The 15,364-nt window shown below is 35.7% G+C and overlaps 1 protein-coding gene and 1 pseudogene across 1 annotated transcript; one reads left to right on the top strand and one right to left on the bottom strand.

Annotated features, from left to right (window-relative positions):
- The first annotated feature begins 252 nt into the window (after nt 1-252).
- Nucleotides 253-6,795, top strand: LOC114412482 (annotated as a pseudogene).
- Nucleotides 6,796-13,039: 6,244 nt separating this feature from the next.
- LOC114412481 (protein SHORT-ROOT-like) lies at nt 13,040-15,056 on the bottom strand. Its single transcript, XM_028376404.1, has one exon. It carries the CDS (start codon nt 14,905-14,907, stop codon nt 13,408-13,410), a length of 1,500 nt encoding a protein of 499 aa, XP_028232205.1. The 5' UTR covers nt 14,908-15,056; the 3' UTR covers nt 13,040-13,407.
- Between the last annotated feature and the right edge of the window lie 308 nt (nt 15,057-15,364).

Genomic DNA, 15,364 nt, shown 5'->3' with positions numbered 1-15,364 from the left:
ATTATGATAATGATCCCATATTTTGAATTTGGTTTTTTTATTGTTTTTTCTTTGCTACATAATTGCCTTTTAGCCCCTTTTTTTTCAATAAGTTACAATATTTTTCTCTTCTCTTTTTTTTGAAAAAAAATTTTAATCAATACTAACGTGTGCGGGACGGAAAATCCCACTCCGAACAGGAACGCGGATGAGTGCATATTTTTTAATCCCGGCGGAAATGAGGCGGGAGTGGGAAATGCAATATTTGTTCCGGTCTCGCCTCGTTTGCCATGCTTACTTAAAAGATTTTAATTAGTTCATATTTCATGATGCATGATGAGTGTATATGTGTTGCTTGGCAGCTATACAATTGGAGACGACACATGACTAGAATGGACTCATTTGTCACTTAAAACTTTATGGAAAAATTTGTCACTAATTCGCATTTCTTTTTCCTTTTTTCCCTCTATTCCCTGTATGCCCTCTCCCCCTTCCCTTCCCCTTCCAACCCACCCGCATATAGAGAACCCATAGTGGCGCGCGAGGCTGCTGACGACACTGCTGGTGGTGCCCAGTTCGTCGCCACCAACTTCGGCTAACTAACGAAGCTTCTATGGTTTATTGTGTATTGGTAATTTGTGCTTGAACTAACGAAGCTTTTATGGTTCATTGTGCGTGTATAGGCACTTGCAATTAAAATGGCTTTGGATGCAAATGGCCTCTCTTCAAATGTCTATGTTGGGATGTTATACTGCACTGAAGAAGCAATTCAGCAAGTAAGTTCTCATGCTTTTTGGACAAATGTAGCCTTTCTGCTTCATTCTCATCATACATCCATTTTCTCCTTTCTTAATTAAATGACATACGTGACAATTAATCGTGAAATATATTATTTATTATGAGCTCCTCTATATCACCTTAGACTTGGTCTAAAATCAAAAAGCTTGTCTTGTGTGACAAATTAAGAGGGATGAAATAACAAGGCTTGTGGTACTATTCCTTTATCCCCAGTTTTCTATATCCACAACTGGGTCAAGCATCCGTGTTCTTGAGCATATATTCAAGTAGTGCATATTGGCACTTTTGTGAATACTCTTAGGTGATTCAAGGATTACTCTTATTCAATTAATATCATTTAATTGTCAGGGAAGATGTCTTTTTGTCTAAGCTTCCTGTTTCCATTATAAACATTGTTTCGTCAAAGTTGGTGGCAATGAACTTGACGCCACTGGCAGTGTCGTCGACGGCCTCACGCGCCACTATGGGTTTCTCCAGATGCGGGTGGGTAGGTGGATGGGGAAGGGGAGGGCAGAGGGCAAAATGGAAAAGAGGAAAAAGAGAAAAAAGATATGCATAGTAACAAATTAGTTCATCGACCTTTGGCTGATAAATAAATTCATCCACTCATCTGCTCAATTATATAATTAAGTAGCACAAATGTACATTTCTTGTGATAATTTGGTCCAAAAGCATTAAGTAAGCAAAAACCGTGAAGCTTAACAGTGAAAAGTTAACTGTAAGATCACCTTGTCACACTTTTTTAACATTTAGATCTAAATTTTAATTTTTATCTTTCTCGAAATGTCAGTCCTTGAAATTTACTTTCAAGCTGAAATAGATATTAATCCAATTTGATGAAAGTATCGACTATAGAGTCATAGAGTCCTGCGCATTAATTTAAACTAGAGATCGCAGTGAATTTAAATTAAATGCTGAGATGTGGCAAACTGTGAGTCTCATTGAACTTGTTGGACCTAGTGTTCATAGATTCATAGTTCCGTCGATGATTGAGAAAGTGAACATGGTCTGTAGCAAGAACAACAGAACAGAACCAACCATACATACATAACATAGCTGTTCTATTACTTAAAGACAAAAGGCACTAACACAAGGGCTTCATCTTTCTGTTTGTGTGGTTGTAAAGTCAACGTCACCAACTCAGATCCAAACTGCGCCCAAAGTTAACTTCCCAACGACAACGTCATCTTATCAATTTTCCTTCTTTTTGGACCACTAAATGCTCGACTCACCCTAATGTATCTCTAACGATGAAGAGAACAACCTCATGTCTGGTCGTTTTGCTAATTCCATACTTCGCCTTGTACCAGGTCAGTGATGAGTGAGTGTTCCTCTACTTCACTCACACTTAAATTCGGTTTACAGCTTCTAATCATTCCTTTCTTTTACTATTTTTTCCTTCATTTTTTCAATTCGAGTATGTGGAGAACACTTCTTTGTTCTGATACATGGGGATTGTACTCTGATTCTTATAGGAAAATCAGCTAGTATTACCCTTTTCACCTTCTAAGGTTTAAAATTATGAATTTACTGTGATTAATTTGTAGGTCTAATGTTAAAGTTAGTTAATGTAGAAGCAAGATAGTGAAATGAGTAAGAGATGGGAGGGGTGGCTTGTGTGGTATCGGCTTTTAGCACTGCTTACAATTTAATCTTGCAATGAAGACGATACATGTTATTGTCACTGGCGAAATAGATATTGTGGGTAAACTTTTTATGTATGAACCATCAAATAAGGATCTTGAGAATTCATAGCTTTCACACAAATATAATGGGTTGAAATACTAACTTTTTATCCATGATTAAAGTTGATGCCTTGAATCTTGAAGAACTTGCTATGAACAATAGAAACTCTTCTCTATCTTTTTTTCCTTTCTTTCTTATGGCTCTCTTAATGATGGAAATATATAGTTATACGTCTGTAGGCAGAAATAGGAACTGTTCCAATTTCCTTTTGCACACACATATACTACTATTTTCAGGTTTTCTAATAACTCCTTGCATTTAAAGTAGATGTTTGTGACATATTTTAATTGGGTTATTGGGTCTCAATGGGTTTCATTTTGTTAATTGCAATTTCCAGCATGATTTTGGAGATATAAAGGAAGAGAAAATGAGAATGAGGAACCTATACAGGAAAGCAACTACTTTACGTTGCTATGCAGGGAGCAGATGCTATTCTGCATCGGCTGTGATATGGAGCTTGTTAGGGTGCTTGCTTTTGTTTCATCTATATTCCAATATTCATCACAAACACAAGGAAGGTAGAGAAGTGCCATTGCATGTGACTAATCATCCTCAGTCACGTGAACTCCAACAAGTGGAAGGGGAGATCATCCGACTCCAACCAAAGGGGAAGAGGTCCCCTCGGGCAGCAAAATGCAGACATAAGCAGGTAACCCCACTGGTTGATGAGTGAAGATTCCCGACTGAGACATGTTTTCTTCCCTGGTAACAAGAGTGCTATTGATCCAATGAAGGTCACAGGAAATGGTAGTTATTACTACTACCCTGGGAGAATTTGGTTGGATACTGATGGAAATCCTATTCAAGCTCATGGACGGGGCATTCTATATGATGAAAGATCAAGAACATACTATTGGTATGGTGAATATAAAGATGGGCCCACGTACCATGCTCACAAGAGAGCATCTGCTCGGGTAAGTCATTTCAATTGAAACTATTATTGTTTTAACCATTAGTCAATAATTGTCCTGATGGCTATGGGAGTTTATTTAGTTTTTTCTATTTCATCAAATAAATTTAATTGTTGTTGATAGCAGGCTGATTATCAAGCAGGTCTATGTTTATAAGAAATAAAATTGGGCCAAGGGAGGGATAGGACAATTAGTAACTAACTAACTGATTGAATGTAAGTAGTTATAGGACTTGGTATAAATAGGCCATTGTAAATAAGAGGGGTGGAAAAGTAATTGTAATGTGGAAAGGTGCTGATGTACTCTCGAATTAACCTCAGAAGTGTATTCGACTATACTGTACAGTGATGAGATGGAGGCAAATTAATAAAAAGTCCCTCAGTTGTTTGAGTATCTGTCGTTTTCCTTTTTCTTTTATGAGTTTGGTCTACCATTTGTCAATGGCTAGCTTCTTTTTATGTTGGTGCAAATTTCTTGTTGTTGCATGGCATCCTTTGTTTATTAAAAAAAGAAAAGAAATCAATAAGATGATTTTCTAGTGAGAAAAAATTTACTGAATTGACTAGATTAACGATGCACATTTGACTTTCATATATGCATTGATCATTCTATGCCCCTAGCTACCTTTTTAGAGTCTTAGGCATGTGTTTAACTGTTCTTATTGTTCAATAAGTGTTCTTATGCTCCCAGCCTATTTATATAACTCATATACCTTGAGTTCTTACATTCTTATTATCATCATTATTAATTGAAGTCTTTGGCAGAGGAATTATATTTGTTTCATATGTCGATTTAGTTCTTGAGATGTTAATGTTGGAATAATATTTCCACATTCTTGTAATCTTGTTACTCCATGAAAAGGGGATATATAAAAACAAAATAGCTAATATAGTCTTTTCAGTTTGGATAAAATGCAAATACTAACATAATAACTAGCTGATAGCTTCTACCAAAAGAAAGAAGATCATACTGAGAGATTTAGGCCTTAATATAATGATATCTTTTTAAAAAGCAGAGATGACATTTTGTAGTTTTGATGAACAACATGACAGGAATGGACATAGAAATATTGTAATGGAATGCGTCACTATCTGTTTCTTACAATCTTACTCTTCCATGGCAATAGAACCACAGCCCAAATGGTGTCAGACAAATCCTTCACCTCACGGTGAACACAGTCACCATCAAATATGCCTTGCCTAGGAGCCCCATTTGGATCTCAAAGTGTGCAAAACATCTCAACTGGCTGTCCTTGGAGGATGTTAGCTGACTCACCAGTCATCACACTAAGAGAGAAAGCTCTGTCAAGGCTTGTGTGACTGCAAGTTAATTATGTTTCCCAACCAGTTTTCTTAACAGTTTTGCATCTGTAAGAGTATTTCCATCATCTTCTGCAAGTTTCACAGTAGGGTTTGTTGGGATCTAAAATGTCTTAGCTTCCAGTAAACCAGTTTCACCTATCAAATGAATGATATACCTTGTTTGAGAGAGGATACACTTCAACTTTGATTGACAAAGTTGGGCTGAATCCAATGATGAGTAAGTACTTTCCCAAGATGAGACCTTCTGCCATGGCTGAAACTTGCCTAACTTTTCTTCACCGATCTCAGGCTCAATTACTTTCATTATACTTCACAGCTCACATGTCCCATCAAAGCTTAGAAATCCACTGAATATAGGTTCTTTTCTTATTACTGAACAATATGTTTTTACTGCCAAGACATAAGTTTTCTGAAATGCTGATGATCCGTCAAAAACTTGTTTCTCCTAAATTCTCCAATCCCTTTGAATTCTTACACAGGTCCAAGAAGAACTTACATGGCATTATATTAAAAGAAATAATAAAGGAAAAGATTTTGGCCCTTTTGACCTTCCACATGTCAATAGCAAGTTCATATATGAAGTGACCTAGGAAAACTTTCATTTCTGCAACAAAATAACTTGGACACTCTTTTATTTTTTATTTTTTTATATATATTCTATATGGTAAAACTAGTGAGTTTGTTGCAGAATGTTTTGGTCCCATGTCAACTGTCAATTATACTACTGTCTTTTAATCTGTGCTTTTTTTCTTCTATCCTCATACTTTATGGACATGAAGTAAACTTGTTTCTCCAACATTAGCATATTCTTGGTTACTGCAAGATTTACAGGTAACTGTTTTCAAGGCAGTTTTGTGATAGTATTGATATTATTACTACGTTATGAGCCTATGCCCTACTGTTATAACTTATAATCTCATTTTCTAATAGCTTCCAAGGGATTTTTTTTTCAACGAAGCAATGAAGCATCATTATTTACGTAGCTGCATACCCTAGTGACAGAACTCTTAGAGTTTATCTCTCTTTCTTTCCATCAGGTGGACATCATAGGAGTTGGTTTCTATTCTTCTAAGGACTTGTGGACCTGGAAAAATGGAGGTATTGTACTATTGGCAGCTGAGGAAACGAATGTAACCCATGACCTGTACAAGTCTAATGTGCTTGAGAGGCCAAAAGTAATTTACAACGAGAAAACCAGAAAGTATGTGATGTGGATGCACATCGACGATGCCAATTATACAAAAGCTGCTGTTGGCAAAGCAATTAGTGATACACCTGATGGTGCATTTGAATATCTTGGTAGCCAAAGGCCCCACAGATATGAAAGCAGGGATATGACAGTTTTCAAAGATGAGGATGGTGTGGCATACCTTATCTACTCTTCTGAAGAAAACAACGTGCTACACATTGGACCCCTGACTGAAGATTATCTGAATGTGATTCCTGTCATGAGAAGACTTTTTGTGGGACAGCGCAGAGAAGCACCACCTGTGTTCAAGCACCAGGGCACGTATTACATGATCACATCAGGCTGCACGGGATGGGTCCCAAATGAAGCGCTGGTTCATGCAGCTGAGTCAATCCTGGGGCCTTGGGAAACAATGGGAAATCCATGTGTTGGAGGGAACAAAATGTTTCAAATTGTTACCTTTCTTGCTCAAAGCACTTTTGTGCTTCCTCTGCCTGGGTTCCCGGGTTCATTTATTTTCATGGCTGATAGATGGAATCCAGCTGACTTAAGGGACTCGAGATATGTTTGGTTGCCTTTGATAGTGGAAGGACCTACTGATCAAGCACTGGAGTACAGTTCTGGATTACCATTGTGGTCAAGAGTTTCTATCTATTGGCATAGAAAATGGAGGCTGCCTCGGGTGGAGCACATTCAAGTAATTCTTGTTGTACATTTGTTTTTTATAAACATTGTTGTGCATTTGTGGTCATCAAAGAAGTACTGATTCTTCAGACTTTACAAATATGAGAAATGATAGTAACTCTCACTCCAACACACTCTTTAATATATTCTCTACAATTGACTAAAATTTATTGGAGATCACAAAATTTTGTAGATTTTATTAATTTAATGAGTCTCATGATTTTATAGTTTTCAATATATTTTAACAAATAATAGAGGGTCTTAAAAAGAGGATATTAGAGAGTGTAACATCTCCTTTTTCGTAAAATAAATTAAAAATGAGTTTATTTAAAATAAATAGAATTTTAGAAAAATAATGAGTTTTTTGTAATGACATAAATAAGAGAAATAGTTTTATTAATTAAAATAATAGTTTTAAGGTAAATAAAATGATAAAATAAAAAAAATAGAGTAAATAATAGACCCAGAGTATCCTAGCTATAAATAGAGACGTAATAGGTCACTTAGGTCACTTTTTACATTTACAGCATGTCTCTACGCTCTCTCTTCTTCTCAGTTTTTTTTTCTTCCTTTTCCAAAATCCTCTCTTTTTCCCGTATACACTCAAACTTGTCTCAGTAAAACAACGATTCCGAACTCGTTAATTGTTGGATTGTCGTGAAATTTGAACACGAGGTTCGGAACTTATTTTCACACACAACCACCGTTGGGATTTTTGAGATAATGTCTATGGTGGAAGAAATATCCCTTGTACTGAGCTTTCTTTTTTCCTGCATACATCCAAACCTGTCACAGTAAAACTATGATCCGAGACTCATTAACCATTTGGATAGTCGTGAAATTTGGACACCACCTTTGGAATTCATTTTCGCACATTCTCAACGTTGAGATTTGCGAAATGATGTTTTTGCAGAGAGAAATTAGTCTTGCACGTTGACAGTGAAATGAATGCTATAATCTCTTTTCCTTTTTTGAAACACTTGGAAATCCTAATAGAACAATTAGAAAAAAAAACTCCAGGAGTCTCACGGAACTGCTAGAGATGCCCCTGTCAGTACCAGCCTACACCCGTGAGCCCGCTTAGAGGTAAGGGATAAATTTATCGTAATTGGGGTTAGAATGAGCATATGTAGGGTTCCTTAGAGGATCAAATTGAGATTTATTTTATGATGTTTATTGTATTGTAATTCTTCCTATATGATTATGTAAAATTGTGTTGAGGGGTTTTATTCCCCGTGTTGTGAGAAACATGTTTGTATAATTTGTTTGTGTTTTCTATAAGATTAGCATGATAAATAGTTATATTGGGATCACAAAATTGTGATTGCAATTGTGTATAAGTGATAAATTGAATATTTGATGAATTGTGGGATAACATGTTGCTTTGAGATTATAACATTGTTATTAAGATTGAGTATAAGTGTAAAGTTGAATATGTGTTAATTTTCGATATACACGTAAACATGTGATGGTGTATTGTGACATTGTGAGATGTTAAAATTGTGGACATGAAATTTGGTTGTGAATAAGTGAGTGGTATAAGTGAGTGGTTAACACTTGATGTGACAATACTTGTGTTGTGAGCTGTGAATTATACAATAACCCAACTGGTGTTTATCTCGAGAAAAATGTTTATGCACAGTGTTAAAGTGAATGTGTAGGATTCCTAGTTAGGAACTTAAAGTGTTAAATTATAGTGCAATGTGTTAAACGTATTTGAAACACGAGTGTGAGGTCGTTGGTATTGTATAATTCATGAGCAGTGTCTGCGTGCAAAAATTATTTTAGGGGTTGGACCTAATAAATTCTTCGGAGTCTAGGCCTTAGGGATAAAAACATTTGGTTTAAGTGCTCCTTTAAACCTATGTTGATCACATATAGTTAGAGCATTCTCACAAAATAGAATGACCCTGACTGGTCACCTTATGATTTTACTTAGTGAGAGTGACCTCACATATCCATTGTGTGGTGTGTGTGATTTTTCACTGACATGATATCACATTGCATATAGACTTGAGTCTAGTATAATTATTGCACAATGCCTGCTAATTATTTATTATGAAATTGATGAATTTTATTACGTCTTGACCCGAGTGTGTAATTCATGTGTAATGTGATTGATGATTGAAAAATAAATTTTAAATGATAGTGATAAAATGACGTGGATTGTATTAAGTGGAGCTATGTTATAAATACTTCTATAATTTATTTTGATCATGTCTTTGTTTATTTGTATTTTTTTTAGAAAAGTGATAACTCACTCCTTGTGTAATATTTGTGTTTGGATCCTGTGATGATCTTGAACCTTGTATTCATGGAAGCAAACAACTAGATGAATGACTTTAAAGAACCTCGTGCGCTAGAGGACGCTGGGACACAATGTTCTGTGGTAGGATGTGACATTGGGGATGAGTTTTATTTTAATTGCATGATGTTATTTTATTTTATTTTACCTTACTAATTTAACACAATTTCTTTTGTAAACTTTAATGGTCTTGTTTTAAGTCGGATATGTTTTTAATAAATTTTATTTGATAATAGTGAAGTGAATGTGAACTTTTTACCCATACGAATTTGTTTATTTGTATTTTTATATGTTTTATTTATTTATATGTATGTCAGGGTAGAGAGTGTGTTACTATCACTTCTCTTACAGATATTTATTTCAGATACTCTTAGACTACATTTTATAATTTTATTTTATTTTTTTGAATTTTTATGAGTACAAATGAAAATACTAGATTAGATAAATGATAGTGTTTTATTATGTCTACAATATTCTACAGTCATTTATGTGTCCTAAATATTTTGCATTTATTATATTTTCATATTTAGATTGTATTATATCTATGTCCCATGTCATGTGTATAACTTTTAGCTTGTCATAAAAGAAGATCCATTATACATCTTACCAAGTTGCATATACTTGATAGAAAGTCCACTCACTCTTTTGAGGTCTTGGACATAGAAATTCAGTCTCAAGAACATGCAGTGCACTTGACATCTTTCAATTAAAGGAAAGGAAATTAGTTCGAGGGAGCCTATGTAGACAGAGAAAGATTATCCACTGATATGGATTTTGCTAAGAATTTTTTAACTATAATAATCTAGCATTGTTGATCAGCTACGTTATGACCTTATGTGTAGTTAGTTGTGTGTGTGATTCTGTTGTGTTACTGTATGTTGACTTTTTATTATTTGGGTTGACCAGCTATTCTTTCTGCAGTTGCTTAAATTGCAGTAGGGATGTTCAATGTATGGTAGTTTTCTCGAGATTCATAAGATTATAAGAACACGTTTTGATTTGACAAAATCTGGTTGACAAAACTCAAATTAAAAAAAGGCCAAATTACACCTTCGGCTAGTGTTTAGCTTAGTTTGTTAATTTAACTTCTCATTGCCTTAAATAAAGAAGTTGAATCGAACACATTCTGAAAATTTCTTTTCAAAAATTAAAGGAGCTTATTTTTAATATAAAAAGAAAAGAAGGAAAAAATAGTTTTTTTAAAGTTATCTGAAATATCTTTTAAAAATAAACTGTGCATATTAACCTGTCTTTTTCATCTTGAAGTAATCTATGTGGAAAAAAGAAAATAAAAATTTTAATTTTAAAAGAACTTTTAAACTAAATTTATCAAATAATTTTTACTATATTTTTAAAGTTCTTATTTCAAGTTTTAACTTTAAATTTTTTTTAGAGCCATACAAATTAGGTCAAATATAACCTTAGTCTTTTATGTTTATTATTTGGAGGTGGGATGAGGATCAATGTATTTATTTAAAGATTCAGCTTAATTCTATCTTTTTTTCTCTCTTTTATTTGGTATTTTTTTCACTTTTTTTTTTGTTGTAACGTCTTTCTTTCTTTCTTCTTTTTTTTTCAATAAAGTGGACTAGATTCCGTAGTATCTTTCTTTCTATTAATTGTAGTGATTTTTATTAGTATAAAAAATATTTTTTAACTCGAGTGAAAGGAAAATGTGGCAACTAAAAATTGATAGTGTGGATCAAATTGAGGGGTGAATAAAAAATAAACCGAGATTTTAAATAAACATAGGGAATGAAAGGTGTAATTTGACCTAATAACATCAAAGAAGCTATTTATTTTTATTGCTCATAAAGAAGTTGGAAACAGAGATTGTCATCAGCAATCCAAGGTTCGGGTCGAGCTTTTCTTTATTTAAACAATTTGAGTTCAGATCTGCTTAATATTTTTCTACAAACAAATATAAATATTAATGATTATATAATTTTGTTTTATTTGGGTGCCATATTATGTTCTATTATTGGTGACCAGTTCTGCAAACAAATTATTGATTTATTTCTCTTGTCCAAAAGAAATTTGGGCCAAGTTTTGTTAAACTAAGATATGCTGAGGTGATTTTAGGCAGGCCTTATAGTGGGCCTAGTTATGGGTAGCAAGTAGGGTGTTTTCCAAGTAACATACCCTAGATCTGTTGTGGGCTCTTCAACTACATAAAGCCATAGCTACGCAAGGATTCCAATGTGATCCAAAAATCAGCAAGATATGTCACATCAATATATTTTCAATTGGAAGTCACAAATCCCAACCCTCCACCTTTTTTTTTAAGTCCGAGTTTTATCCCTAATTTCTTTCTTGTTCATTATTGCTGAGCTGTTCTATTATTGAATTAGCAATATAAAAGTATTCTATTATTGTCGGAAAGAAAACATATATAGCTTCAAGGAGCTGGTAGAATGAAACAAAACAAGATTTTACATTTAACATATTGTAGGTTTAAATCTTCATTCGTTTTTTTTTAAAGTGATGTAAATATAAATACTTTTATAAGTGTTTTGAGCCTGAAGAATTTTCCACCTTAGATCGGAATATCATCTCCTCCCTCTAAATTTATGTAACAAAAAAAAAAAGAACTATAGGGGTTTTGTTTCAAAATGGAAAATAAAGACAGAGGGACAAAATCCTGAAGTACTATGAGTTGGAAATTAAGCTTAAGTTAGCTTTCTACTTGAACCTGGTCCCATAGAAACACAAAAGAGGCGTAAGCTGGTCGTTGTCAATTCTTTAGAAAAGGAGACTAAAGCTTAAACATGCAGAAGGTATGGGCCAGCATCAAACTCTCTTTAAGTAAACACTGAACGAAAGCATCTACAATTCTTTATAACTCAAAGAGGAAAAGGGTGCAAAAGGGAGGATAGTTGATATGTTATAAGTTGGAGGGGGCAAGTACCATCATATAAGTTTAATAAGATACACAAACCTAAAAAGATGAACCCAACAATATTAATATATACATATATTTTTCATTGTTTATGTACTTAGAATAGATTGGCTTTCATGAGCACAAGATACCTCCTATATATGAACCCTTGCCTTCATGAAAAAAGGGTCAGGTTTATGTGTGGGGGGCATAAGAGGGTAAAAGCTGAAATGTTTGTCAAATATAAAGATGATATACTTTAGACTTTGAGTATAGAAAATGGGGAAGAATGGAAAAAAGAAAAAGAAGGCCATGCATCTCAGACATAACGTGCTGCCCACTAAAACCCTTAAAGCCACTAATCACTGTACGCCTTTTAATGGATTCCCCAAAGTATAACCTAAGTCGCGGTGGCCGTGCTACTTCCTAAGATTTGGTGGTCCCCAAATCCCAAACTTTGATTATTTATTAAACTCCTAATATCCTTGAAGATTATACTAGTATAATCATATATATATATCGTATTGACGCAACACAAACCAAACTCAGTTTTATTTTGGAGGCATCTGTGGAAAGAAAAATTTAAATCATTATGGCGGGATAAGACAAATCACTAAAAAATGATATTGAATGTTGTCAAAATACAAGATAATAAGAGCAATTGGCCAGCTCAAGTAGGTTTTGCAGTTAGCTAAGGACACAAACAATTATGCACCTTATCTCTGGTCAAATTGGGACCAGAACCACCTGTAAGGAAAACGCTACCTGAACTAAGTCAATAAGCTTCAATATCTTACGTCCATTATAGAATATACTAGTGGTTTCCGATATTAAAAGTAAACAAAGTAATTTTTCTTTAAACTTACTAATATTTTAAAACCATCAGAGTAAACAATGAAAATGATAAAACTTGGGGCGAAACTATATATGAACGAATGTGAAATATGAACAACATGTTTCATAAAGCAAGTTAAATATTATCATGCTAAAAGTGGCGATGTCTTGTCCCAACTAATAATTAATTTTCTGAAATGTTTTCTTTACTGTAACTTTTGTTTCAATTGGCATCTTTTTTGATTTTGAGAGAGAATATTTTTAAAATAGTAGTGAATAAAAAATAAGTGCAAATAAAGATAAAAACACACACAATTTTGCATACATTATTAATTATTTAATGTTCAAATAATTTTCATGACACTTGATGGATGATACAAACATATACATACATTGAAACAAAAACATGTCAATCAATTACTTTATATAAATATATAGTTCATACAAATATCGATCCAAAGCCACAGGCTATTCTTTGGTAAACAAAAAAAAAATCAATCATAAAATGTTAACAAAAAAATAATTTACTTAGTTCCTTTTTCAACACAAGCCAACGCCCATGAATCCCGGTGTCTTACCAAACTTATATATATTTAACCAAAAGAACAAAATAGGAAATAAAGCCCAATAATTAATAATACTGAAAAGAAAAAAAAAAAACTCCATCAATATATATCCTTCCGCACGTGCCAAAAAAACCGAGAACACGTGCGAGGCATTCACCCATGTCAAAGCCACATGATACTATTACGATACGATCGTTATGGCCTCCATGCACTGGCCCACACCACCGGCGTGTCCTTCCACGAGAGGAATATTCCGGCATCGGAGCACGCCGCCATCGACCACCCTTCCCTGTACCTCCTCAACAGCGCCCTCACGTCGTCACAAACCTCCTCGCTAAACGGCGCCGCCTTCAGCCCTCCGTTGTGAAGCCTCGCCACCCACCGCGCCGCCGTCTCGCGGCGCTCCACGGACTCCGCCGTCGAGCACGCCACCAGGTCCACCACCGCCCTCCCTGCCGCTCGCTCCAGCATCAGCCTCTCGTTGCTCGTCTTCACAAAACTCTCGTCCAAAGCATCGAAGTAAACCCTAAACCACCTCAAACATTCCTCAAAGCCTTTCACGAACTCGTAACCGTCGATCCCAACGTCCAAATCAGCCTCCTCCTCCACCACCGTCACAATCCGCGGCTGCAACGCTTGCAACGACGATATCAACGCGTCGCGGTTGTTTCCTACGGCGGAAACCGAATGCAGCCTGTTCACACAATTCACAGCCAAAGCTTCATCCTCTTTGATATCAAGTTCGTTGAAATTGAACTCGGAGAGATCTCCGTAATGATGAATGACGTTGAACTTAAACGGAACGCCCATGAGCCTCGCGAATTTCTCCATCCGCGTTCCGATTTCCTTCATTACGCGCTGAACGGAATTACTCGTTCTACCCGTGACAACGGTGGTCAAGCGCAGATGCGGTGTTTCATCGCTCCGTGTGGCCAACGCTTCCAGAAGCGTTGGCCACTGGGTGCAATAAGTGTTGCTGATGTCTAGTATGTGCAATTTGGGGTTTCCCTCCAAGGCTTCCAAGATGGCGCCATTGGATGCCACGTGTCCGAAGGTAGTCCAAGGGCTAACTTCTTGGAATTTCAGGACCGTTTTTCTTGTTGACTCGAAAGAGCATGTTTTCTCGGACGCCGAGGCTAAGGTTCCGTAGGTTCGGTCGCCGGCTTCGGTGACGCGGCTGAACAGGGCTTGGAGGAAATACGCGGCAAGTTTTTGGTCGGTGTCGCCGTAGGGGGAGCTGAGCTCGTTGAGCATCCAGAGGAGGTGATGGAGGCGCGTGGAGTTGTTGTCGGCGACGGCGCGTGCGGATTCCAGGAGGAGGTTGTGGGACCAGTTGGGGGAGAATTCGAAGTTGAAGTCTTGAACTTGTGGGGTGGGGGAGAAGGAGTAGGAGTAATCGGTGTTGGGGGTGGTGCTGAAGGTGTTTGTAGAAATGTTGGATACGTTGTGTTGTTGTTGTTGTTGTTGTTGGTGATGGGGTTGGTAAGGGTAGTAGTATTTGGAAGAAGACGAGGATAAGTCTTCTTCATCCATGTAAAAGTTGAAGCATTCTTCTTCTTCTTGATAGGAAGAATAAGGGTAGTAGTTTTGTCTGGAGGATCTGGAGCTGCTGGAGGTTCTGCTGGTCGTGGAGTTGAGGGAGGGATCGGGTTGTTGTTGTTGATGAAAACTTACTAGTCTAAACAAGGTATCCATTTAACCTACATCAAATAAACAAATGTGAGTGAGTGAGTCTCTCTTAGGTAGCTGCTTCTCAGCATGAGCTCACGACCAAACGTGTTTTTAACAGTGGGAATTGGGGCACTGTTGAGGAATGATTGGGGGAACAACTTGGTCAATTTAGTTAGATTCTACTTACCTTATCAGACTAGGTTAATTTTTTTCTTCTAAATATATATAAAAAGTAGATAGTAGTGGTGAAGGGGTTTAGGACTTTAGGTGTCACCCAACCTTAGATGGAAACAAAATTATATTTAATCAACTTGGTTAACTTACAAGATTGATAACTTTTTTTTCTTCTCTAAGGATATCGATATTTTTATTATATTGGTATTTTTACGAGATTAATCTTTAATTCCAACATTAATCTTTAATTCGAAGTTATACTTAAATTTTTTTTATTTAAGGTTAATTTGATTTTACTAAAAAAGCG

This window comes from Glycine soja, chromosome 5 (assembly GCF_004193775.1).
Source record: "Glycine soja cultivar W05 chromosome 5, ASM419377v2, whole genome shotgun sequence".
NCBI lineage: Eukaryota > Viridiplantae > Streptophyta > Magnoliopsida > Fabales > Fabaceae > Glycine > Glycine soja.
This window is presented reverse-complemented; position numbering and strand designations above follow the sequence as displayed.

Bases quoted from the DNA above. Each gene is read 5' to 3' on its own strand.
- LOC114412481 (XM_028376404.1), bottom strand. From the start codon at position 14,907: ATGGATACCTTGTTTAGACTAGTAAGTTTTCATCAACAACAACAACCC.